Below are 25948 nucleotides of genomic sequence, written 5' to 3'. Positions count from 1 at the left end.
GGTGAGGGGAGTGTGAGTGTGAGTGGGGGTGAGGGGAGTGTGAGTGAGGAGTGTGGGTGAGGGGGGTGTGAGTGAGGGTAGTGAGTGGGAGTGGGGGGGTGAGTGTGAGTGGAGAGTGTGAGTGGGGGTGTGAGTAGGGGTGAGGGGAGTGTGAGTGAGGAGTGTGAGTGAGGGGAGTGAGGGTGAGAGGAGTGTGTGTGGGGAGAGTGTGAGTGAGTGGTGTGTGTGGGGGTGGGGGGAATGTGAGTGTGAGTGAGTGAGGGGAGTGAATGAGGATGAGGGGAGTGTGAGGGTGAGTGGAATGTGAGTGGGGGTGAGGGGAGTGTGAGTGAGGGTGAGTGTGTGGAGTGTGAGTGGGGGGTGAGACGTGGGTGAATGGAGTGAGTGAGTGTGAGTGAGGGGGATGTGAGTGTAAGTGATGGAGTGAGTGAGGGTGGGGGGAATGTGAGGGTGAGGGGGATGTGAGTGGGGGAGTGTGAGTGAGGGTGAGTGTGTGGAGTGTGAGGGAGGTGAGAGGTGGGTAAATGGAGGGTGTGAGCATGGTGAGTCTGAGTGAGGGGAGTGAGTGAGGGTGAGGGGAATGTGAGTGTGAGTGCAGGTAAGAGGTAAGTGTGGTTGGGGGGAGTGTGTGTGGGGGCGAGAGGTGAATGAATGGGGGTGAGTGTGGGGGGAGTGAGTGGAGGTGAGAGGAATGTGAGTGTGAGTGGGGGAGAGTGAGTGAGGGGAGTGAAGGAGGATGAGGGGAGTGTGAGTGAGTGGGGGAGTGTGCATGAGGGTGAGTATGGAGTGTGAGTGGGGGCGAAAGGTGAGTGAACGAGGGAGTGAGTGGAGGTGAGGGGAGTGTGAGTGGAGGTGGGAGGTGAGTGTCAATGAGGGGCGTGTGAGTTGGGTGAGTGGGTGGAGTGTGAGTGGGGTGAGTGTGTGGGGGGGAGAGGTGAGTGTGAACGAGGGGGCAGTGGGAGTGTGAGTGGGGGGAGTGTGAGGGTGATGGGGGGAGTGTGTGAGCATGAACGAGGCTGAGAGGGGAGTGTGAGTGGGGGCCTGTGACTGAGTGGGGACGAGTGTGAGTGAGTATAAGTAAGGGGAGCGTGAATGAATGTGAGGGAAGGTAGAGTGAGTGTGAGCTGAGGGTGAGTGAGCGGAGTGTAAATGAGAGCGAGAGGAGGGATATTAAGCGTAAGGGGAGTGAGTGTGAGAGGAGAATGTGGACAGAGGAGAGGGTGAGTGAGTGTGAGTGAGGGGAGTGTGAATGAGTGAGAGGGGAGTGGGGGGGATGTGGGGAAGGTGTGAGGGAGGGACGTGGAGGGAGTGTGAGTGTGGGGAGACGTGGGGGAGGGATGGTGTGGGGGTGCAAGTGATGGGGAGTGACTGATGGACTTGAGTGATGGTGTGAGGGGGTGGGTGTGAGTGGGTGTGGGGGTGAGGGTTGTGTTTGAGTGTGAGTGAGGGTGTTGAAGGTGAGTGGGAGTGAGGCGGGCATGAGTGAGGGGTGAGGGATGGTGTGCGAGTGTGCAAATGAGGGTGTTGAAGGTGAGTGGGAGTGAGGCGGGTGTTAGTGAGGGGTGAGGGATGGTGTATGAGTGTGCATGAGGGTGTTGAAGGTGAATGGGAGGTGAGTGTGAGTGAGTGATATGTGAGTGCAAGTAAGGGTGTTGAAGGTGAGTGGGTGTGGGGGTGAAGGATGGTGTGAGTGCAAGTGAGGGTGTTAAAGGTGAGTGGGAGTGAGGTGGGCATGAGTGAGGGGTGATAGTGTGCAAGGGTGTTGAAGGTGAGTGGGAGTGAGGTGGGCATGAGTGAGGGGTGATAGTGTGCAAGGGTGTTGAAGGTGAGTGGGAGTGAGGTGGGTGGGTGTGAGTGAGGAGTGATGGTGTGTGAGTGCAAGTGGGGGTGTTGAAAGTGAGTGGGAGTGAGGTGGGTGTAAGTGATAGTATGTGAGTGTGCAAGTGAGGGTGTTGAAGGTGAGTGTGAGTGAGGTGGGTGTGAGTGAGGGGTGATAGTGTGCAAGGGTGTTGAAGGTGAGTGTGAGTGAGGGGTGATGGTGTGTGAGTGTGGGGTGAGGGTGTTGAAGGTGAGTGTGAGTGAGGGGTGATGGTGTGTGAGTGTGGGGTGAGGGTGTTGAAGGTGAGTGTGAGTGAGGTAGTTGTGAGGGGTGATGGTGTGTGAGTGCAAGTGAGGGTGTTGAAGGTGAGTGGGAGTGAGGTGAGTGTGAGGGAGGCATGAGAGAGGGATGCATGGGGGTGAAGGAGAGTGCGAGGGGCTCTGAGCCCGAGTGAGTGAGCCCGAGTTGAGTGCTTGTGTAAGCAGGTGAGTGTGAGTGGGGTGCAGTTTAATGGGGCTGAGGGTACTAGTGCAGGTTAGTGAGTTTGGGTGGGGGCGAACGTGTGTGCGAGGAGTGTGAGTGCAGGCTTGGGGGAGTGGGGGGATTGCGTGTAGTTGTGGGGGTGTATCTGAGTGGTGTGAGAGCGGGGGTGGGTGCCAGCACAGCGTAGTGAGTGTAGGTTGGTGAGCTGAGGAGGGTTGTGAGTGGGTGAGGATGAGTGTGAGTGGGGGTGCAAGTGCAGCTTGGCTGTGGAGGTGAGTGTGTTAGTGGGGGTGTGAACGCAGGAGGCTGGGAGTGAGGGTGAGCGAGCGCAGGCATCGGTGGGGGTGTGAGCGCAGGTGGGTGAGTGCAAGTGAGGATGTGTGTGAGTGAGGGATGGTGTGTGGGACAGGAGTGCAGGGCATGGGCGTGAGTGTGGCTCAGTCGGCACGGGGGTGTGAGTGTGGGGCGCGTGAGGGTCAGTGCGGGTCACTGAGGGTGAGTGCGGCTGTGAGTGCGTGCAGGGTAGTGTGTGTAAGGGGGCAGGTGAGTCAGGCGGAAGGGGGACTGCAGGTGTGCCTGCGTGCAGGGGGGTGTGAGTGCGGGTGAGCCGGGGAGAGCGGGTGTGGGTGAGTGTGAACGCGGATGTGGGTGAGTGTGGGTCGGCCGGGGAGAGCAGCTGTGTGTGACTGTGGGTCAGCGGGGGGAGTGCGGGGGTGTGTGAGTGGGTTCACCAGGCGAATGTGTGTGTGGGTGTGTGGGTCAGTGAAAGGGAGTATGGGTGTGCAGGGGTGTGTGTGTAATTTAGCCAGGGGTGTGCGGGTGTGTGAGTGTGGGTCAGTGAAAGGGAGTGCAGGTGTGCAGGGGTGTGTGTGGTTTAACCAGGGGTTTGGGGGGGGGGGTCAGTGAAAGGGAGCGCGGGTGTGCGCGCGTGTGTATGTGTGGTTTGGCCAGGGGTGTGTGTGTGTGTCAATGAAAGGGAGCGCGGGTGTGCGCGCGTGTGTATGCGTGGTTTGGCCAGGGGTGTGCGGGTGTGTGAGTGCAGGTTGGCCAGGTGAGTGTGGGTGGGTGTGACTGTGGGTCAGCCGGGGGAGTGCGGGTCAGTGAGGGGGAGCGCGGGTGTGAGTGGGATGGCTAGTGCAGTGAATGGGTCTGTGACCAGGAAGGTGAGGGTGAGCGTGAGTGTGCGCACGAGGGCTCAGGAGTGAAGGTGTGCATGAGAGGGAGTGTGGGCAGGAGGGAGTGTGCAACTGTACGAGTGCGTGACTGGGAGCGGTGCGCAGGGGTGTGACAGCGGGGCACGAGTGGGATGCTCAATGTCGGGGGAGTTAGGGCAGGGGTGTGAGGCAGCAGGGGTGTGAATGGGGCGTGAGGGCAGGGGTGTGAACAGGATGCAAGAGGTCAGGGCTACAAGGGCAGGGTTGTAAGCGGGGTGGGTGCGAGTGGGGTGTCGGGGGTGGCAGGCGGGTGTGAGCAGGCTGTGTGTGCGGGCAGGGGTGTGAGCAGGGGGTGTGCAGGTGGGTGCAGACCTGGGCCAGTTGCTGCAGTGCTTGTGGGGAGTGCAGCCGGGTGGGTGCGCAGGGGTCAGTGAGTGTGAGTGTGCGCACACTGCCGGTGTAAAAGCCTGTGTGCAGGGGTGGGAGGGTGTCCAGTGGTGTGCAGGGGTGGAGGTGTGAGTGTGCCCGGCTGTGTGCAGGGCTGTGTGTGAGGGTGTCCAGGTGTATGCAGGCTGTGAGTGTATGGGGCTGTGTGTGTGTGCAGGTGTGGGTGTCACCGTGCTCAGGTGTGTGCAGGCTATGTGTCTGTAGGTGTGAGTGTGTGCAGGATGTGGGTGTGCGGGCCTGTGCGTGTGTAGGGGTTGTGTGCGCAGCGGCAGGCGTGAGCATGTGCAGAGTGTGGGTGTGTGGGGCTGTGTGTGTGCAGGGTGTACGGGTGCGGGACTGTCTGTGTGCAGGGGCAGGTGTGAGCATGTCCAGGTGAGTGCAGGGTGTGGGTATGTGCAGGATGTGCATGTGTGCGAGGGGCTGTTTGTGTGCAGGTGTGAGTGTGCCCAGGTGTGTGCAGGTGTGGGTGTGTGCAGGGACAGGCGTGAGCGTGCCCAGGTGTGTGCAGGGTGTGGGTGTGTGGGGCTGTGTGTGTGCAGGGACAGGCGTGAGCATGCCCAGGTGTGTGCATGGTGTGGGTGTCAGGGTGCTCAGGTGTGTGCAGGTGTGGGTGTGCAGGCCTGTGCGTGTGTAGCGGCACGGGGCAGCTGCTTGGAGTCTGGGGTGGGCTGCGAGGCGCTGGGGCCCCTTTTGGGGGGGGTAGCCTGTGTTGGCCGTGGGTCAAGGAGATGCCCCGGGTGGTGTGGAGTAGCGTCCCGGGGGGGCTGTGGGTCAGGGAGGTGCCCCAGGTGGTGTAGGGCATCGTCCCGGGGGGCAGGCAGGTGGTGTGGGGCAGCATCTCTGGGGCTGTGGGTCAGGGAGGTGCCCCAGGTGGTGTAGGGCATCGTCCCGGGGGGCAGGCAGGTGGTGTGGGGCAGCATCTCTGGGGCTGTGGGGCAGGGCGGTGCCCTGAGTGGTGTGGGGCATCGTCCCGGGGGGCAGGCAGGTGGTGTTGGGCAGCATCTCTGGGGCTGTGGGGCAGGGCAGTGCCCTGAGTGGTGTGGGGCAGTGTCCTGGGGGGCAGGCAAGTGGTGTGGGGCAGCATCTCTGGAGCTGTGGGGCAGGGCGGTGCCCCGGGTGGTGTGGGGCAGTGCCCTGGGGCCAGGCAGGAGGTGTGGGGCAGCGTCCCAGGGTACCACGGGGCAGGGCCGTGCCCCGGGTGGTGTGGGTCATCGTCCCTGGGGGGCAGGCAGGAGGTGTGGGGCAGCGTCCTGGGGGGCTGTGGGGCAGGGTGGTGCCCTGGGTGGTGTGGGGCAACGCCCCGGGGGCAGGCAGGAGGCGTGGGGCAATGCCCCGGGGGCAGGCAGGAGATGCGGGGCAGCGCCCCGGGGTAGCGTGGGGCAGGGCGCCGGGGGTTGGCGCGGTCGGTGGTGCCCCGTCCGGCGTGGGGCGGCCCCTCTGCCCTGTCCTCCCTGGCGGTGCCGTGGCGAGGCGCTGCCGGGGTGACCTGCTGCCCGGGGGGCTGGGGGGTCCGTCCGCGCTCTGCCCCGGCCGCCCTGCTTTGTGCCCTCCCCGGGGCCGCCGTCCCTGCGGGGCCGGACGGGTTCTCCCGGCGCGGCCTCTGCCACCGCTGTCCCCGCGAGCCAGAGGGTGGCCTCGCCGGGGCCACCGGCGCGCGAGGCCGGGCCGTGCTGTGGGATGGGTGCCTCCGGGTGCCTCTCGCACTGCCTAGGGCTGCCCGGCTCCGCGCGCGTTTGCAGGCAGCGCCTCGTGTCCGGCGCTGAGGACGGGGTAAACGGGGGACGTTCTGTTACGACGCGGGGGCAGCTGCCAGCGGGGTGTTTTTCTGCTACAGCGTTTGACGCTCCTGTAGGCAGGCTGGTGTAGGCAGGCCGGCCGCGTCTCCCTCGGAGGGTCCCACGCCGGCACGCGTCTTCCCCGTGCCCTGTCAGAGCTTGCGTGCCACTTGACCCGGCTCTCAACCTCCTGCTCGAAGCCTTGGCTCCGTTACCGACCGGCGTTGGGCCCCATCCGCAGGTGGAGGAGAAGCCTCCAAGCCAGCGCCAGGGCTGCAGGGAGGGGAGTTGGCCTGCCGTGCGTCCTTCTGGCCCTGCGCGGGGCTGCGGGAGCGAGCCGGGGCTGCGCCTTCAGGTCAGGATTAGTGCCTGCTGGGGGCTCGGGCGGCCGCTGGACGCGCCGGTGTGCCTGAGTTATTGGTGTGACCTCGTGTGGCTATTAATTGGACCGTCGAATTTGCTTTTTAAAAACGTCATACCATCTCTGTATCTTGCGCGGGCTCTAAGCGAAGCCGTTTCGTGTGGCCTGCCTCTGCTTTCAGGTTGCGTTCGGCTGTTCCTCGTGTCCGCCCAGCGGCACAGCGCGCAGGTGAGCCGCTGCTGGGCACCACCACGGAGCCGGCTGCGTCTGCTGCTGCACGCGCGTCTCTAGGCCCTTGGCCGCTGCCTGAGAGGCCCTAAGGAGCGTTTGTTGACTTCAGGGGCAGGAGGGCGGGTTAAGCGCCTGGCTTTTGGGAGGCCGCCTCAGGCTGTTACTCCCCTCTGCGCTAAGCGCCGGGACTTTTCCTTTCCCCTTGAGCTGATGACTGCAGAGGGCCCTGCCCGAGCCGGCTAACCTCCCTCCCCTGCCTGCCCGCAATGCGGCACAGGCCTTTGCCTGCCTCTCTCCGGGCAGCGCGGGGCAGCGCTTGGGCTACGGGTTGAGCAAGGTTCAAGGTAATAGCTGTCTGCTGCTAGAGAACGTGAAATGGGTGTCAGCGACCTGCGCTAAGTTCACCCAGCCGGGTTCTTTCCCGGCAAAAGCGTCCGTGACCGAGTGAACTGGAAAGGGGGGTTGATAGCATTAGAGCGATGGCCATGGCTGAGGAAGCGTCCTCTTCGTACCGCCTGCGGGACGCTCTGCCCGCGTGTCACATATTCCCTGTAGCCTGTGCTATTTCCGTCACCGGCTCCCCATACGTTTCCACTCATGTGCTGTTCCCGAGTTGTTTCTCCCGCCTCCCACTCGTCGCTGCTTCTCCATGTGCGCGGTGAGCAGCCAGGAACGCGATGCTTCAGCAGCTTCACCTTACTCTTCTGCTACCTGGAAGGTGGGAGTGCACGGTGCAAGCCGAGGTGCTCCGGAGCCTTGCTGTGTGGCATGCCCTGGAGTCAAGCTTCTTGTAGCCTGGGTCATATCGCGTGGGCTCCTTGCGGCATCGTTAGCGCAGCCTGGAAATCTGGTCCCTAACCAGTCACTGAAATGCAGAGGTACTTGCCGACATATATAGCTTTACGCCAGAGAGGTGTGGGAGGGAACAGCAGAGGGAGGGGCTGTGCTGTGGGAGCAGTTTCTGCTGGACTTCTCTCCACTTACCTGGAGCAGAGAGGCGAGAAAGAGTGGAAAGACTCTATCCTTCTGAGACAAGAAAAAACAAGCGGGGAAGCTATTTATAACAGACTTTGATGCCTATGCCCTTCCTAACCAGGTTAAAAAAAGAATGCAAAACCTTTAGCTTTGCAAGCTGTGAGAGGTTTTTCCTTTAATAAGAACCTCATTTCTCTTTCTTGAGACGTACCAGGGGCCTGTACCTAGTGCAGATGTCCCTCGATGTCACGGGAGAAGCCTCTGGCTTGCTGTTGCAATGAGATTGATCAGGAGCCCCTTTTGTTGCAGGATCTCCAACCATTTTGTAGGCACCGATGAGGGATTTCTGAAACATCCCAGTTAGGAAACACGAGTCTTGTTTCATGCGTAAGAAAACCGAGTTGTGGAAGTGTTCTCGTCTGCTGTTGGAGCTGTCAACAAAGATGGGTACGTTCCCTGCCTTGCTTAATCTAGCTCTTTGGAGGTTAAAGTCGCTCGCTCCCTTTGCTGTCATGGTAGATAGTGAAGGGTGTCAGTCTGGTGGAGCTCTTGCTGCAGTGCTCGGCACGCGGCGAGCGGTGGCCGACTGGACAGTGCTGTCGTTGCCTGAACACCGGGTGGTGGAGGCGGCTCCTGCTTGCGGGTGTAAGAGCTGGTTCCCGCTGCTTGGGCAGCACGTTCACGCCAGCCTGCTGCGCCCCGTCGTACTGCTGCTGGGACGCGTGCCGGTTTGGGAGCCGCCTTGGAAGGAGTGGTGGGTGTCAGCTGTTGGGGGACGTGCGTCGTGCTGCGGGTTGCGCCTCTCTCGCCGAGTGCTGGCCCCCGAGGTGTTAGTGTGGGGCAGGGCGTGCTGCGCTCCCAGGGCTGCCATCTCACAGGCAGGAATCTGCTTAGCAGGGGCTGCGAGTCACGGGGAGAACCAGGACTGAAGCCTCAACTGCTGTCGCCTCAAAAGGCTGAGCTGATCCCGTCAGAAAGTCCTCCCTCTCTGCACGCACACGCACAACCATAACATTTCTCCCGCTTTCAACACTTGTGTCTAAGTCTCACTGTTCCCATCAATGTTTCTGAAAATCTTGAATCAATTAGGCGCTTTCTGAAATTGCTTATAAAAATCTCCTCCTCCATATTTGCAAGTAGTGATTGCTTCATGTTTCTTTGTCTTCCTTTACCAGCTCCCTGAAATCACGTTCTTCCACAGATTCTGAGCTGCAGCAGGGTTTTGACATTGACTCCTGCGAGCATCAGTTTTTAAAGGAAGAACAGCAAAACATTTAAACTGTTTTTAAGTGAAATCTAAAGAGGACTGTGTTGGTGAAGCTGCTGTAAGGAAAATCTTTGCACCGGAGAACATTGTTGGGCAGCCCTTAGGTCATGCTTCCATGCTAGGAACTGCACTGATCTGTGTTGAGCTCTGTTAGATCTGTTTTCTTGCAGTGGGTTTCCAGTTGACCATATAAGATGCTTTTTGTGGCAGAAGGAACCAGTCTCATCGCTTTTATTTGATTCCTTGCACTGGGAGGAGCGGTGCTGTCGTTTGCGTGCTCTTGTGCTTTGGCAGTGGTTAGGCTCTGGAGCAAACTGGAAACATGCTGGTACAGTCAAGTGGTTTGCGTTTTACTGCAGTTCCCTAACGCTGTAACCTTTTGGGCAGCCAGCTATGGATTGTGGAGGCCTGACCAGTTGACTAGCGTCTGACAGGAAAGCAAGACGTGTAAAACTAACCTTTGATGTCATGCTGGAGCTTTACTTCTGTGGTTATCGTGGTGGTTCTTCCTGTTCTAAAATTCTCTGAAATCTGCCTGCTTACTCAGGCCACCTTGAAACTTGCTGTGTAGGGCGGAGATGCGGAACAGTCGTCTAAATTTAGGATATCGACCCCTTGCTTCTTTGCCTCCTCCCTCCAAGCCCAGTGTTGAGCGAGCTTGTTTTTTCCCTCTGGAGCGTTTCTCCTGGTGGCCCCTGGCGCCCACGGTTCCTTTGGAGAAGTCGTATGGAAACAGAACTCAGGGGTGATGTTACTGAAAGGCTGCAGATAATTCACGCAGCACTCGCATTCTTCAGGAAAACGTTTGTTTATGTTATCCTTGCAGCCGTACTGCACCTCACTCTGCAGGGTGCTGCACAATTGAAGAGAAAACGAGAGAGAGGAGCAGGAGTAAAACGCATGTAACAGCATTGGGGAGAGCGAAGGGCAGTGATCTTAACGCACCAGCAACCTGTTACATTTCTGTTAGTATTTGTCAAAAGATGATTTTAAAGGAGGCTCTGAGGTAGAACAACCGAGAGGCGTCGTTAGGTGTCTTTGAGAAGTGCCTGGCATAAATGCAAGGTAGCAAGGATGATAGAGTGAAAGTGTTTGTTTGAAAAGGTAGCAAGTGCAAACTTGCTAGGATAGAGCAAGCAGCCGGAGGCAAGTAAAAACGGAAGGTCAGGGAATAGGGATTTGGAGTTGCAGGAAGGGAGGGGATGGATGAGGTTGAGGTGGGGGTTTGAAGTGAAGGAATCGGGTCAGGACATAGAGAGAGGGGCAAGAAGAGGCAGAGGTGATCAGGTCCCACGCCATCTCCTGAGTACGTGCCAGGAGTACGTGCTGCCCCTGGATGAACTGGGTTCTGGAGCCTGCACCGGCCGTGCGGAGTTGGAGGTGGGTGGGAGCAGGCTTATTTGATGTGTATCTTGCGGGAGGAGGGGGGACAATTCCTAGCCAGAGCAAATGGGGCAGTAGCGACGGTATTTGTATACAGATGGAGTCAGCTGAGAACATCCTATTAAGATGAATGAGCCATTTCACATTGCTTTAAGGCAGACAGCTGGGCAAAACTCCTTTCCTCCATTTCACCCTGAAGTGTTGCCTTTCCAGACTATTCTGTGCTGTGGATTTGGATGTAGCAAAGCAATCTCGATGATTTAAGCTAATAAATACATTATTGAGGACCTGGCTTGAGAAGCTTCCCTGTCTAAAGGATGACTAAGGGCACGTCTGCCCAGGGAGTGCAGAAATGCCTGCTCCGTTTCTCTGTGAGCTAATGCCAGCACTGAGATTTCAGGCTGGAAACCTGAGCTGGCTGCAGTCGACCGGCTCAGATTTGGAACAATTTAAGTGCGTTTGTGCAATGACGCGCTAATGGCTAAACTGCTTCTGGACCCAAGCTCCAAATGCATGTGGTGCTGCCCTGGGTCACTAGTGAAGATGGGAGCAGTACCTCGGCAGGGCTGTCTGCCATTGGCGTAGGTGGGCCTTCAGGCAGAACAGAGCTTTGGTTAGTGGCTCTAGCCAGTGAAAAGAGACTTGCCCTTCCTAGAAGCATTGGAGCTGGGAGATGCGCTGCTGGGAGGGACAAGGGCTCTGAGAGGATTAAGCTTATCTGCTTTCTCTGTCTGTGGCCTGGAGAATTCTGTCTCCCAGAGACTGAAAACCGTAGCCTGACAAAGGTCTTTTTACTTTGTGTAGGAGACTAAGGGGAAGTTAAGGCCCTGCGATCAACAAGAGGGCAGACTTGGTAATCTAACAGTCGCTTCTGGAGTTGAGCAGTTTTGAATCATGGAACAATTTGGATTGAAACAGAGCTCTGAAGGTCTTCTGATCCAAACCCCTGCTCAGAGCACGAGCAACTGGGTATGCAGGCGCAAGAGGACAGGACGAGATGCTGGTGTTGTGGGAACCAGATCATTCCCTTCTTTAGGGACGGGACCTGCTCGTCCCTGGGAGCCTGCTGACCATATCAAATGTGAGAACACTTAGTCTTGAATTTAAGAGTAGCGTTTCAGAGCCCCGTGTGTACGGACTTCCTTGGTGAATGTGGGTCGCTTTCTGCTTCTGTTACCCATCTGTCAGACGGGGCTGATTGCATCTCTGTATTACAAATGAGGGGTAGTTTGTGAGGGGGAGGCCAGAGAAGTGCTTTACAGAGGTCACGGGAGCGCTGCTGTGGGCTGCTCGCTGGAAGGTGGTGAATGCTTGTTGGCCCGCCAGCTTCAGGAACTGAAGTGTTACAGCCCTCTCCCATGTCAGGGTATGGAATTGCCCTGCGAGGGCTTACCTGTACCAGCTTTTCCTGAGTCGCCAGGGCTGAGGAGAGGGTTTGGCTTATTCGCAAGCAAGCGTGCCCTGTTTTCATCTGTGGTAGCCTTGTCACATTGTAGGCTTCATCCTGGGCCTTCAGCCTTGTCCAACAGAGCCAACCTCATTCCCCTCTTTGGTCCCCTTGGAGCAGCAAGGAGTGCAAAGATGGCTTTTGTGGATTGGGGGTGGGCTGTGACATGCTCCAGCAGCCGTTCACATCTCTAGGGGACAGTCCTGTTGGCTGCCACATAGTCGCCTTCTCCTGGCGGAGGGGACGCGGGTCCTTGGTATCTAAAGCTCTGCGCTGGTTGGGCTCAGGTGTTGCCCTTTCCCTGGGAAGAGAATGCTCCTGCATTGGTGTGTTTCTGTCCGGTGTAGGCTGAGCATCAGACACTCTGCACAAGGAATTATAAACAGAAGTTACTGTAATGCTAGAAGAAAAGACGTTACTGCTATTTTAAGTATTTTTAGTTGCTCAGAAGTCAGGTGATACAGATGTAATGCCTCAGCCGTGCCAGCGTCTCTTTACCTGGGAGAAGCAGCATACTTGAAGTGACCACGCCGCATGTCAGGCTAATTCGGTGGGTAGGAATAGAAAGAATAAGGCTTTCTATTCCTGCAGGCTGAATCTTATCTTGATCCTTAACTCTTGCGTTGAATGTTAATGTGCGTATCCCTTTGAAGAACAAATGCGCTCCTTGATTTACAGGCAACCCTCCCTTCCCGGAGCCTCAGGTGGCTGCAGGGGCAGGGCCGCCTGTGCTGCGCTTTCCTGCTCTTGTTGCCAATCCCGGGAACAAGAGAGTCACCGAGCAGGGATGATCAGCCTTCACCAGAGGCAGCGCCTCTTCTAGAAGCAGAGCTGTCTTTGCGTTCACTACTGTATTTTGCCTCTGCAGAGTTGTCAGGTCAGATATAAAATAGAGAGTCTCTGTCGTTTCTGGTCTGTGCCCTAACCTTACCCTCCGGAGGGCAAACGGCCAGTCTCTGAGCAGTTGCCTTTGTCATTGTTTAATACAAATTGTCAGTTGGGGCTTTGTCATATACTAAGCGCGTGGCTGTCATCGCACAGAGAGGAAAGCATCCATAGTCCAGTGATCTGCCTCAGGGTTTCACTGAATGAGCCATTCTTTCTGTGAGGAGCGCAACACGTGGCTGTTGCGCTCCTTGACTCCCTCCGGGAATGCAGCTTGCTCCTGTTGAGCAGCGCTAGCGCTGGGCTGGGTTGCATCTGCCCTGGGAGAGTGAGAACAGGTCAGGAGAAGATAGCTCCTCCTCTCCGAAACGCTCCGCTTGCAGGAGCCCGTACTACTGCCTCTGCGTCTCGTCTGCGTGGAACCAGTGGGAGAGAGCGCTGCAGCCTTACCTAGCTCCCACCGGTATGTGGGAGCTGCACTGCTAAAAAACTCTCAGAGACCTTCGAGACATGTGCTCCTGGAGAAGGAATAGCTGCCTGAGGCTAGCAGGAGTCAAGACCAGAGTGGTGTTGACTGGAAGGGGGAAACTAACCTTAATCTTGCCTCTTTTTGCTGCAGCATCTTCCCCTTAGCTTTGATGAATGCAGTTTTGCCCCACGAGCGTGCATTCGAGGAGCTGTTGCCAAACCAACTTTCCCAGCCCGGTGCCCTGGTCGTGCCTCTGCTCTCTTTACATCCTCCTTGGCTGTCTTTTCCTTCCTCATTATTAAAAACAAACTGCTCAGCTTTACTTTCAGAGCCTCGCCCCAGGCGCACGGCTGCTTTCTCTGCTTTCTCTACCGTTTTTAGCCAGTAGCTCTCTGTTAGCAGCTCTGGTGCTTGTCAGCCGCTCATCCTATTTCCCAGTCGTTATTTTCATGATTTCTCCCTTGCACAGTGTGTGTGGGGAACTTTCCTAATGTGTTGGTGAGTTTAAAGGAGGATGGGAAGTTGGTTTCTTTGCTATTAAAATCTCCTGGAGAGCGGTCAGGCGGGCGCTGTGCGAGAGGCGCTGCGTGCTGGGCTGAGCCGGGGGAGGCCCCTCGGGTTCGCGGGTGCTTTGCAGCTGCCGGGGTAGGATCCTCGCCCCGCGATCCTGGCTGAGGGCGCTTGCCCGACTCCTCGCTGTGCCTTCTTGAATCAGGTAAATTGATGTCTAAAAATGCCGCCTTGAATCTGCAAGTCCCCAGGAAGCTTTTAGCCGTCTTACCTGTACGGCTGCTGCCCACAGTGACCTGTGCACTTACAGGGCATCTCCTTTATGCTCTGAACACGGTGCTGAAGGTTCTGCCCGTGCTCCAACCGGAGCCGAGTGTAGTTTACAGCCCCATCCTTGGTTGTGGCTGCCACGAACAGATTAGGCCTGGGTTGATGCCCTGCCAGAAGGGGAATGTTTCAAGAGGGATCTAGGTGCCTGTATTAAACCAGTGGTGTGGATAACCCTGTGTCAGAAGGGGTGCCTGTGGGGACCGAGTGTGCACAAGTCCCTCTGGGTTGATGGTCAGCTCCTGGGGTCATGGGACAGAGACTGCCGTTGGATTTCGCAGAGCTTCGGCTCTTGGCAGTAGCTTTCTCAGCGATGTGCCGCCTGCCTGGCTCTTGTGAGGGTGTGCATCAATTCAGGGGCTGCGCTGAAGGAATTGGAAGGCTACAAAGAAAATAAAGCTGATTGCTCCTGCCTTTCAGGTAACGGCGTGACAGCTCAGCGTGTTGTACGACTTGCAGCACATCTGTGTTACGTGCTGGCAGCAGCGATAGTTACAGCCCACATGAGAAATAAGAGCAGGTATACCTGTCATTGACGCCTTCTGTGCAGAGCCGCCCCAAGAAAAAAGTTATCCGCAGAGGCCTTTTGGGGAGAAGTCTTCTAGCGCTGCAGCCTGTCTCCTCAGAGGAGGCAGCATCCCCTTCTGCCTCGCGGTTGGATGTAGTCTGCCTCGGTCTGCAGGCTTTGTGCAGGGTAGAAGCTAGAGATAACGGTAAGCCTTGTTGGATGTTGACTCACCTGCCCTCATCGTGGTATTGTTCATTAGTAGGTGGTGAAATCAGCTTGCCACTCTTTTTGGAAGCACCTGAGACCGCAGCCACTTCCTGAGAAAATTCTCCTGTCCTTAGAGAAACTCTTCTCCTCCCCCAGCTTCCCACTTGGTTGGTTTCAGGGAGGGCCTGGCGGGGCAGGAAAGCAGCACTGAGCAGAGGGCAGGCTTTTCAGATCCTCCCCTCGCTTTGCAGCCTGCCTTTGAACTAAGTGGAGAAGCCAGGCTTTGAAGTTGAGTATGGAGCAATTAATAAGCTGCTTTCAGCATTTTTGTCATTTTCAGTCTGCCTTGCTGTCCTCCTGGTTTTCATTGTATCCACTTACCTCATAATTGTAGTCCATTAAGTTGTTAGAATGGCTTCAGTTTGTTGTTCAGAGCTGGAAATGCAACTATTAAGTTCTTGCACACGGTGTCTGCATGCCTGGCATTCCTTTCCTGTGCTGCCTGTCTTCAGAAATGCTGTTTGCTGCATGTTTATAGAGTGCCATAAAGGCTTGTTGCATTTTCCAGAGCCCAGAAGGCAAGGTCCTGACCACGGAGAGTTTGCAGCATGACTAACCTGAAAGATCTAGCAAACAGAGATAGGGAGAGATACTTCCCTGCAGGGAAGATAAGCACAGGAAGGACATGCAAGAGTAATTTGAAGAGGAGAAGTCTGGCGAGGGACAAAGGGAAAATAAGATTGCTCCAGCCTTAGGCTTCCTCCTGTCCGTACACTCAGGGGAAGCTTTTAAAGTAGTCGGGAAGGCTGTCGAAGTGACAAGCTGACTTCAGTGCAGAGCCCTTGAGCACGCTTTTGGGGTGTGCGTTTCGGCAGTAGGTGCCAAAGCATTTCAGGGCCAGACTCTTGGCAAGGGCTGTGCGGTTTCACCGAGGAGTGCCAGTGGTGCGTGGCATCGCTGTACTGCCAGCCGAGGGTTGGCAGAAGTGATGAGGGTTGGAGGTAAGTGTTGTGTTGGGGGGCGAGGTAGACTATGTTTCCCAGCTGGCAGAGAAGTCTTACGGAGCGTGTTCCTGAGGTCTTGTTCAGCTGTCCGTGGCTCAATGCTGACATAATTACTCAGGCATGAAAAGCCAGCAGTGTTGCAAGAGCTTATCTCCAGCAACTGAGGTGATGTTGAGGTAGACAGTGCATCCCCTCCACCCTCGGGATCATCAGGAAGCGGTCCAGAGGGACACGGTTATGGCATGACCTGCTTGGGCAGGACATGGAACCACTGCTTTCACTTGGCGGTTTCCTAAGTGCTCTCTTCTCTTTGCAGAATGTGTATGAAAGGGGTTTGGGGGGGCCAAAAGCACTGAGGAACCGAAAGATCACACTGAATTTGGAGCAGATTATAAGCTGCCTGTGGAGGAGGAGGAGGCCACTGAAATTGGTAGAGCCTGTCCATCCCAGGACAGAGTGCCTGGAGGCCCCTGGAGTCCAGCTGGAGTTGCATGTCAGCTTCTGACGTCTTGAGGGTAAAGGCAGCCTCGGCCTTGTCTGGGAATAAGGGCTTCTCGCTGGATCCTTTGTAGGTGTGACGCTGCTTGCCCTAGAAATGACCGACATCCCGTGCTGTTGCGTGCAGCGTTGGTGCAGGGCCCTGCGGGACTGGATACAGTGCTGAGTTTCAGGGAGCTTGTGCTGTGGAAGAGGAGAGGTGGCTTTGGACTCGTGACACTGAGTACAAGATGTGTAGTCTGTTCTGGACACTTGCAGAGATCCCTCTTGTATCTTTTGTGCTCTTCTGTCACACGAGGATAGTAACGCTCCCTCTGGAATACAGCATACGCTGCAGGGCAGCCGGGTTCGAGAGAGCTGATCCAGACCGGAGCAGGTGCTGAGAAGGGCCACCGGGAATTGTCAGGGGACAGAGAGGGCCGGTCTTCGAAGAGGAGACTGAAGGAGTTTGTCTTGTTGAGTCTGGCAAAATGCAAGCTGTCCGGGGACAGGACTGCCTGTAAATACGTTGAGTGAACACCAGTGAGGGAGGAGAGGGGTTTTAACGAAAGGACCAAGCTAGCAGGACAACAAAAAGCTCTGCGTTGGCCACGGATAAACGGGCTGGGAATCAGAAGAAGGTTCCTGACTGTAGAGCGGTCCAGCCAAAAAGCCCCTTAGGAGTGGGCCCGTTTCTGAACAGCGATGTGTGCTGGGGCGGCTGCAGTAGCAGGGGATGGGGCTGGGTGACTTGCAGTCCTCTCTTTCTATGGGCTCCGAGGGATGGCTGGGGAGTGTTGTGCTGTGACTGGAGTGAGCGGGAAGGGCCTTTCCCGAGAGGGGGCCGAGAACCCTTAGAGGGACTGCCGTTCCTGCCAGAATTTCATCAGGTGGCAATTTAATCAACGTCAGGAGATGCGTTGACTCCTTTCATCTCAGCACCTTTCCGATAATGCTTCTTATGTTTCAGTCGCACTGCCGAGAGAAGGAGGGATGGCACTGAACACTACAAAAAAAGATTCAGGACGTCACCCTTTTAAAGAAAGACCAAATGCTACATCCCACTTAAGTTTGTTATTTTAGTTTAAAAATCCTCAACAGCTTGCTTCCTGCTGATGGAAGCAGGCAGTGGACTCTGTGATTGGGAAGCATGGTGAGCAAGCAAACCGCTGCGAGTGTTTTTAAGTTAAAAGTGATAAGTGCAGGAAGTCTGAGGAGCCCTTGACCTTGGCTGACATCGCTGAGATCCAAGATACATGGTGTTAAAAGTTGCCCGAGAGAGCGCTGCTTCCATTAAGGCCTTTAGAAGTAAAGAACAAAACTCTGAAATTAGTACAGAGCAGAGATGATGGCTTTTTTTTTTTTCCCAAGCTCTTCAGGTTAAAAATATTTGAAAACTGGGACAGGATGACAGGATTTCTTGCTTTTTTCGCCAGGCTCACGAGTGAAGTTTCAGGCACGGGAGAGTATGCTGTAGGGAGCAAGCCTACTTTGGCGGGGGGCTGGAGCGACTGTGCTGGCGCATCAGCGTTGCTAAAGTGGATCAGCTCAGGAAGGTCCCGAGGACTTGAGTGGACAATTACGAAATCACCTCCCCCGGGGCAGAATCTCTTGCTGAGGATCCCGAGCCCCGCGTTCCTCTCGGTTACCGGCCCCTTGCCTGGAAACCGCCGTTGGCGGAGCTGAGGCGCGTTAGCTGCCTGTGTGCCTGCTCTCCGTCCGCTGCGGCGCGGATCGTCCTCAGGGCGGGCGACGCGGGCGAGCTTTCCCGAGCGCGGAGCAGAGCGCTGTGCTGAGTCAGGTGTCGTCCGCGCTGGGGGGGGCGGCTGAAGTTGCTGTCGCTCAAGCGCTCGCCGTCATCTCACCGGATCCTCCGTTGCTGCCTTGTGCCCTGAAGAAGGGTTTACGCTCCTGCTGTTTTTTCTCCCTGATGCATCTGCAGTTGTTCTGCTCTCCACGTCAGCAGTTTCTGGCCTGTGCCGTAATGCGAGCAGTGCTACAGCAGAGACATGTCCTCTCCTCCCCGCTCAGCTCTAGCCTTTAAGCAGCTGGAACTGGCCTTGCAGTCAAGCCTCACCCTGCCCAGGGTCAGGCCTTGGCAGGGCGTGCGCGGCAGGGAACGCGGCGGAGCTATCGCGAGCGTCCCCTCTAGCTGCCTGCTTTTCAGGGCCCTCTGATCTTCTCTGCGCCACGGGAGGATAAAGGGGAACGCTGCTGTAAGCTTTCTGAGATGCAGGGAGCAGGTCAGAGCGCTCCGCTGATTTACAGAGCGGGGGGATGTTCTCAGCGTCCCGTTCTGAACAACTCTTTCTTCGGTCTTTTCTGAGCACTGAGTAGAACTTCTTCGTTTTAGTGCTGGGATCTGTGCAAGCGCCGTTTCACTGAGTGGTTACAGATGGGATCTAGCAGGATTTTTCCATTTTCAGTTTGTGCGTCTGAGTCTTTTTTTTTAATCTCCCCACCCTTCCCAAGCCCTGCTCCAGGGGCAGAAAACCCTTCCCTGGTTTTCCTGGGGTAGCGAGCTCCGTGAGCTGCAAGCACCGGAGCCGCCCTGCTCTTCTGCCGCGGGTGAGGAGCAGCATCCGCGTCGCTGCAGCGCAGCCGCTCCGCTGTGCGCTGTGGCCTCCGAGCTCAAGCCCGCTGTCGGGGGCAGCCAAGCAAAGCGCTGGGCCCTGTAGAGAGAGATTGGAGCAAAAGTTCCTCCCCTGTGGTGGGGCGGCCGCCGCTAGCAGAGGGACCGGAGCCGAGGACAACAGTCTGCAGCGGCAGAGAGGCCCTGGCCCTGCCCGGAGCTTGCCCACCGCTGCCTCGCTCCGGCTCTCCCTGTGCCAGCTGCGTAGCGTCCACCTTTCAGGAGACTTGAGATGCCTATTCACACTTGGTGTGGGATATTAAAAATGCAAAAAGGCTATATAAATACTTAGCGCTACTTACTGGCAGTGCTCATATTGACTTATATACTTTCCGTCGCCTCAAGTGGATGCGTGCATTTAGATTTTGCTGTGACATTTCTTGCGGGTGATTTTGTTACGGCTGGATTTCTTCATGGAGCAGAGCCCGGGACGCTGTGCCAGAACATGTTATGTTTTGGATAAAAGACTGACTGCAAGGCGGTGGCTGGTTTCCTGCTACTGGCGGAGGGTGAAGGACAGTTAGAAAAAGGCCTCCCAAGGCCAGTGTTTAGAGGACTGGCTGCTGGGCGCGAGCATGCCCGCTCAGCACCGCGTCTTGCCCTCCTTGTGGGTGGAGCAGAGGTTTCTGTGCCTGCCGGTGCTTCCTGGCCGGGGGTCGAGCCGTATGCCTTGGCTTTTTTTCGGACCGCTCTCTGTTTGGCCTGCTGGCATGTATCTGGAGCGATCCTGGTACACGTACGGGAGTGACTGCAAACAGCCCAAAAACATGCCGTGCTCCTGGGAAGTCGCTAGGAGCGACTGGGCTAGCGGAGCCTGGGGATCTCGCTCGGCAGGACGCGCTGACTCTCACCGTCCCTGGCTGTTGTCAGGAGATGGAAGAGCTCTGTCCCCTCTGTCTTTTGGGAGGTGATGCTCATTGGTTTTGCGTGGAGCTCGCTGGCCTCAGCGCGCCAGGGCCTGCTCGGAGCGCCGGCTGCGTTAGCTGGCAGGGCCTCGATGGCCGCCTCTATCCCCGCTGGGTGCCTGACGCGAGGCAGCTCGTGACCTGCGGGAGGAGTTGATCTGCTGCCGCCGCCGCTGCTGCGCGGAGAAGGGGTGAACACGGAGGAAGCTGCCGTGCGAGGCTCCGGGGTGATGTCAGGATCCTCGGGGGAGAGCGCTCGACCTGGGCAGGGTGAGGCACGGGTTGGCTGTCAGCCTTGCTGATCCGGGGCGCCTCCGTGGCCGCCGGGCAGGGCTGCTCTCAGGGGACACCACGATGGCAGCAGTCAGCTGCGTTTTCTCTCCGTTCGGCATAGCCTTCGCCAGCAGCAGCCTGGCTTGGGCAGAGCTCCCTTCCCGCTCCGGGGCGGACCCGGCTTGTGCCTTCCCCCCCCCCCGCCAACTTCTCGGCATTTGACCTTAGCTTGGCACTAACAACTTTTTCCTGTTGGTTTCTCTGCTTTACGAGGTCCTTCCCTTTGGGGAAGCAGGTTCAGACCAAAGCTGGCTGGTTCAGGGAGGACCTGGTGGTGCTGGTTGCTCCTCGCTGTGGAGGTTTCTGAAACCGGAGAGCAGAGGAGGGAGGTTTCTGCTGTTGGCTTACTTGGGCCTGCAGGGTGGCCGGCGTGCTGCGTGGTGGGGGGCGGCGAGGGCCGGCCTGGGAAGGGAGAGCCAAGGAGGAAAGGCTGCGCAGTCGCAGGCAAAAACGACCTGTCGGTTCTGCCAGCTCAAGACCCTGCTCCCGAGCAGAGGCCTGGAGCGAGGCCAGCTGCCGGTGCGGGTTTCCCTCGCTGCGCGCGCAGGCCGCAGAGCCGCGCGGCTCTTTCCTGCTGGGCTGGAGCAGAGCTGCACAGCCGCTCGCGTAGCCACCTTCTGCCCGTGCTCGTTTTCTGCAGACCCTTCCCCGCTTGCGTTTGCTCAGCAGTTCCAACGCTTGCCCTGTGTTTTCCATATTTCTCTCACAAGTGTGCTTTGGTCTCATCCCAATTCATGTGTGTTTATGTTTTTAGGGTGATTGAGGTACTGCGCCTCTGGCCGTGGAAGCATGTCGGGGCCAGTGCCAAGTCGGGCCAGGGTCTATGCAGATGTGAACACTCAGAGACCCCGCGAGTACTGGGACTACGAGTCGCACGTCGTGGAATGGGGGTATGACTGGGCCTCCGAGGGAGATAGGAGGGGGACATGTTACTCCAAGGCCTCGGTGTGTGCACTGGCGCGGGTTTCCCTCCACAGCCCAGCACCGCGGTAACAAACGCCTTTGCGCGTGCTCAAAGGCGGGTATCGGAGCCTCTGTGTAAGCACTTGTGTAACGGCGGCACCCAGCAGAGCGGGGACTAGCATTTCGGTTTTCTGAGCTGCAGTCCAGCGCCCGCCCCCGAGACCGCTCTGTCTGGGGAAGGGAGCAGCGGGAAGCGGCGGCCGCACTTCCGAGGGAGGCCTGGGGCTGAGCCTGCTGCTCCTTGGCAGCTTTGCAGGTGCAGCCACTTCTATTCAAGCGTTCAGAGTAGATGTGGGTGCCTGCCTTTAAGCACCACAAGTAAGTGCTTAATTAAACAAGTGTGATAGGGCTTTGGTTTTCCTTGCTGGAAAGGATGGCTATACGAAATGAATTTTCCAGACTGGCTCTGAACAGCCTTTCTTGCTCTGTCTGACCTTGGGAGGCTTTTCCCACTGTTGTTGCCCCCCGTGGAGCTGAACCAAACGTTAAAAGGCTGGGAGCGGTGGAGACGACATCAGTTATGTAACCCTGCTTGGAGCGGATCTGTTGACGCCACGCTAAGGGCGGCAGTGGCAGCTAGCTGTCTGGCTGTGCTCAGCCTCGGTGCTGCTGCCACCAGGGAGCCGATGGGAATAACAGGGAACACTGCTGGGAAACTGGGAAAATGGTCCTGGAGCGAAGAGGGGTTTGAGAGGCCTAAGGTGAAACTCTTAGGATTTTTTTTGTTTGGAGTCCCTCTGAGGGCTTGAGTCTCTGAGAACTTGAAATTAAGACGACCAGTTGATTGTTTTATATGGCAGCTGGCTTGATGATGGCATGGACAAAGTGCCAGCTTTGACTTTGCAGGTATTAACGTAGCGCTACTCAGCAAGGAATGCTCTCCTGCTTGAGGGCACCTTGCTTTCTGACCCATGTGCCGGGCGCTTTGGGCTGAAGGGCTTCTGCCCACGAGGGACAGAGGCTGTTCTTTGTTCGGTGGTTGTGACAAAGTCTGGAAAACAAGTTCTTTCTTTTATTTTAGGCTTCAGTGTGAGCTGGTGCCTAGACACAGAGGAGATTGTTCACTGTGCTGCAGTTGACAGCTGTCAGTGCAGTTTCTGTCGGGGCTGGACGAGGAGCCCTTCCCGACACCCTCCCTCCATTATACGTGCTGGTCACCGAACAGCCTGGCCTGGGACCAGTAACCTAGAAAGGAAAGGCTTTTGATCCAGTTTCAAATCCCCTGAGCCAGCCACAGCCCTGGGGAGCCTTCGGTCTTTCCAGGTTGACATTTCCATGTCTTCTTTTAGCATCTTGGGTTTGGGGGTTTTTTTTTGGTTTTGTTTTCTACCCAAACAATTCCTACAGTTAAAGTTCCTCCTGACATTGACCCTGAGCCTTGCTGTGTGTTTGGTTCCCAGTGACTAGGAATTGATTCTTTCCATCTGTAACACTTGGTTCACCACGTTCCCTTTATAAATATTTGCTGAGCATAACGTAATATTAAGGAGAGCGGTAGCCTAGCCTGGTCGGTTTGTGCTGCAGCTCCATTGCCCATCTGAACTCTCCTTGTTTTGTTCGAGATGCTGACGAGTCATCTCGGGCATTGTCTCTGGTAATTAGCAATTTGTGAAGTCAAGCTTTCTAGCCTGTAATTCCCTTTCTTTCCTCAACTTGTTTACCCTTATCAAATCCCTGGAGGCCTTGTGCCTTTCCTCCTTGGCATAGCAGAAATAATTGCCAGTCCTTTTGCTGTTTCCTTCAGTCCTCTCAAGAGACTTTTGCTAGACCTTACTAGGTTTAAATATATGGAGATTTTATGGGTGATAGTTGGTTTTTCCTGATTCCTTTCTTGTATGGAATATTTATTTTTACGGTTCATCAGGTGTGCAGGGACCCTTTATACGTCAGTAAAAAGGGATGGGGTCCTTGGCTAGAGGAATCTTTATTTCAGGTATTTTGTCAGTCTCTGACAAACTGACTGACTGCTAGTGGATGCTGGAGTTCCAGATGAGCTAATCCTTGCAGCCCACTGCCTCCACTTTTTAAGTAAGGAAGCTCAGACATAGGATGAAGGAGTCTCCGAACAACTCGTAGCAGAGCTGGGAGCAGGGCTAAGGCATGTTCACTGGAAGGGGAGGGTGCCAGCTTTCGGAGTTGTCAGAAGCACTTTCTGCAGGCCGGGAGGGTTCACCTGGAGGGCTCCGGTGTGTACAAGCAGGGGGCTGCACTCTCTCCCGAAACGCTCTGTAATGCATGTGAGGCCTGGTATCCATCTCCGCATGGAAACTGCTGGACAAGCGCTCCGCTGCGCACACTGCAGGCAGCGCTGCGCTCCAGCAGCGCTCTCCGGTTGTTTATGGGTCGGTTTGCACATTCCTCTGCAGTGGTGGCTGCTTCTCTCCGGCCCTAAGCAGCATGGTACGTTTCTAGCGCTCCACTTGCCTTAGAACGACTCCCAGACCTTGACCTTCCCCTCTCCTCGGGAGAACTGCTGTCCGCAAACCAAGCAGTGCTCTGGTTTGACTTGAGTGCAATCTCTTCATCTGTTTTTTCTCTGCTCTTCAAACAGCAACCAAGATGACTATCAGCTTGTGCGGAAACTTGGCCGTGGCAAGTACAGTGAAGTCTTTGAAGCCATCAACATCACCAACAATGAGAAAGTGGTTGTGAAAATACTCAAGGTAGGTGTCTGAGGGCTTGCTCACCGTTTTGTTCCTCAGCTGATGCTTCTGTTTCTTCCCCTCCTTCACCTCTTCCTGCTCCGTTTGAAGTGTACTATTGATATTTGGATGATCTCATCTTAGCTGAGGAAAACATCAATCCCCAAATAAAAAGTTTAAGCTGTTTAGCTTGTCTCCTTCTCCGCACAAACCAGGGATCAGAGCAGGGAGGCAGGGACATCATATACATGCCATGGAGGCAGAAGGAAAATCTGCGCTCAACCTCGCGCTGAAATTCTGCATGTGTCCTCTTTGCCTTCCCTCTCCGTCACCTGCTTACCCAGCACTTGCTGTCATAGCTGCGAGGTTGCGGTGGGTGGTGCTCTTCACCTGACAGGTGGCTGCATCTCAGTGGTGCTGTGGGATTGAGAATGCTTTAGGGAATAGGCTTTCTTTGGGCCTGTTTCAGGTCATAATCTCACGAGTTCAGCACAAGTACCTCGCTTGTTCTGATCCAAGTTCATAAAATCCACATGCTGGATTCATGGAGCGCAGCTCACTGCCTGAGAGAGAGGAAAAAGGAGTGCAGAGATCTTTCCCAGGATGATCAAACCAGCGTCTTGCAACGGAAGGTCGTTGCAGCACGTGATATCTCAGCCTGTAAGTTGCAGCTGATTCCTGCTCTGAGGATGAGCACAGGTACATCCATATGTCCCGGGAAATTTGGCAGCGTACAGAGGGTTCCCTAAAGCTAACAGAGTAATGACAGGTGGACAGTGTGCCGTCCTGCTTCTCCAGTTTCATCATTTGTTATGTTTGTGGGCCATGTTTAGGCTCTTTCAGCTTTGGGTGACAAGCTAATTTCTGTGGTATTACTAAAACATGTATAATTACAGTTTGTAAGAAGCAGGAGTTATAAAACGCAGGCACAATCTTAAGAACGTTGCCCTTGCAAGAAAAACGTGGAAGGAGCATACCAATTAAAGAGCTGAATGAAAATATAAATTAAGAAAAGTTTGGGGCAGGTTACGAGTGAGAAAGTGAGCCAGTGAGCCTAGGCGACAGAAGTGTCCTCGTTAATGTATTTGCACTGTATGTTGCATAGCCTGGTGATGGAGAAGCAGGACGCAAACTCAAAGGGCAGAAAGAGCATTCTGAGAAGAAAGATACTCAGATCAGCCTCAGCTTCTCTGAGCAAATCCGGAGCTGTCTTTATGCTCACTCTGCAAGCTTGGACAATTTACCAGGGCAGCTCAGCCTGGGGACTAGGTTGTGAGGCAATACTGATGAGTTATGGAGGCTTTGAAGGGCTTGATTGTTAGAACTGTTATTTTATTAAATTATGCTTCTCTTGTTGAACCGTTTCAAAAATCTCACTCAAAGATTTAACCTGGCACTTCAAGAAACTGAGCTTACTCTTTAGTGCTTAAACCTTTTTTTGTGATAAAATAATCTCCAAACAGTCTCCCAAATGCAGGAAACGCCATTCCTTTGAAAGTGGAGAACTGTTAGATTGACAAGGTCACAGAATGCGGTTCTCCACAGTGATGTGAGTGTTTTTAGGCATGGAAGCATGTTCCCTCCGTTCTGCTGCAGGGCTGGCTTGGGACCAGGTAATGCTTGGTACTGTCATCCTCAGGGGGGCAGAACCTGTGCTGCTCTGAGGTCAGAAAGAGCTATGCAGACCTCTTGCGATTTAGAGAATGTGCCTGCTCGTCACAGTTTCTTCTGCATTAATGTACAACCACATGCTCCTTTGCTGGTTTCCCTGCTGTGTATGCAGCCCTTAATGTCGGAGTGGTTCGGAGAGGCTTTTCTGGTGGTAACTGGCTCTTATTTTCTATTTTTTAGCCTGTGAAAAAGAAGAAGATCAAGCGTGAGATTAAGATCCTGGAGAATCTCCGAGGTGGCCCTAATATCATCAGCTTGCTAGACATAGTGAAAGACCCTGTGGTAAGGAAGGGAAAGGGACAACTCTGACACTCATAAATGTCAAGGTGCGAGGGAATCCTCGCCACCTTGTCTGACCTGAGTTGCTAGCAGCGTATGGCTGGAGTTGGAGTGCGTCTCTGAGGTAGGACCGAGCCCCTGGCACGCTTGGCATCTGTCTGGCCGCTGAGTCCAGCCCAGGCAGATCTCTGTGTGCGTTCCCCAGTAAAGCAGTGCTGGCACAGTAAGGCTAGAGGGTAGGAACGGAAGGAGATGTTTCTGGCTGATCCAGCAACGGTAGGCGGAGGGCTGTGCATACCGTGCTGCCTTCTCTTGTTCCTGGAAAAAGAGACTGTGTCTCCAGCTGGAAGCAGAGCAAGGAATATTCCCCAGTGCCTTCTCCCAAATGTGTTGTTTTGCCTTTCAAACCACCCTGGTCTTGTGCTGCCTTAGTTCTGTAAAGAGAATTGCATGGACTGTGTGCTGCATGTAAGGGTGCTCGCAGCCTTGCCTCGTACTGTGCAACTTAGTCAGAGCTAGCTCAGAACGGTTCTCCGTGGAGTCCTGGTGGAGCATTGGGTTGGATTAGATAGCTGCATATTACTGCAGTGTCAGGCTACTCTTTGTTTGCTGAGTGATACTTCCTGCCTTTGAGAAGGCGGAGGAGAAAGTCAGGCAGCAGCAAATTTAAGGTGAATCAGTGGAGAGGTGGAGGAATATTGCTTTTCAGAAACAAGATTGGGATTATTCTGTAGACAAACTGGTCAGGCAGAAGGGTGCTTTCCTCTGCACTTGTGCCTCACTGAGGCTTTGTG

At 55.5% G+C, this 25948-nt stretch overlaps 1 protein-coding gene across 5 annotated transcripts in view; it reads left to right on the top strand.

The window, feature by feature from the left end:
- LOC104145360 (casein kinase II subunit alpha-like) overlaps positions 1–25948 on the top strand; it is a 36935-nt gene that overhangs the window by 568 nt on the left and 10419 nt on the right. Inside the window, exons 1-4 of one of the 5 annotated variants that reach the window (XM_068933579.1) lie at positions 7253–7692; positions 20354–20489; positions 23114–23225; positions 25056–25157. In XM_068933579.1, coding sequence (XP_068789680.1) covers positions 20389–20489; positions 23114–23225; positions 25056–25157 — 315 coding nt within the window. In that variant the 5' untranslated portion in view covers positions 7253–7692; positions 20354–20388. Of the gene's footprint in view, positions 1–7252; positions 7693–14907; positions 15250–18373; positions 19537–20353; positions 20490–23113; positions 23226–25055; positions 25158–25948 lie in introns of those variants that run through there. The other 4 variants (XM_068933578.1, XM_068933580.1, XM_068933576.1 and 1 more) reach the window with 4 other exon arrangements.

This window comes from Struthio camelus, chromosome 2 (assembly GCF_040807025.1).
Source record: "Struthio camelus isolate bStrCam1 chromosome 2, bStrCam1.hap1, whole genome shotgun sequence".
Taxonomy (NCBI): Eukaryota; Metazoa; Chordata; class Aves; order Struthioniformes; family Struthionidae; genus Struthio; species Struthio camelus.
This window is presented reverse-complemented; position numbering and strand designations above follow the sequence as displayed.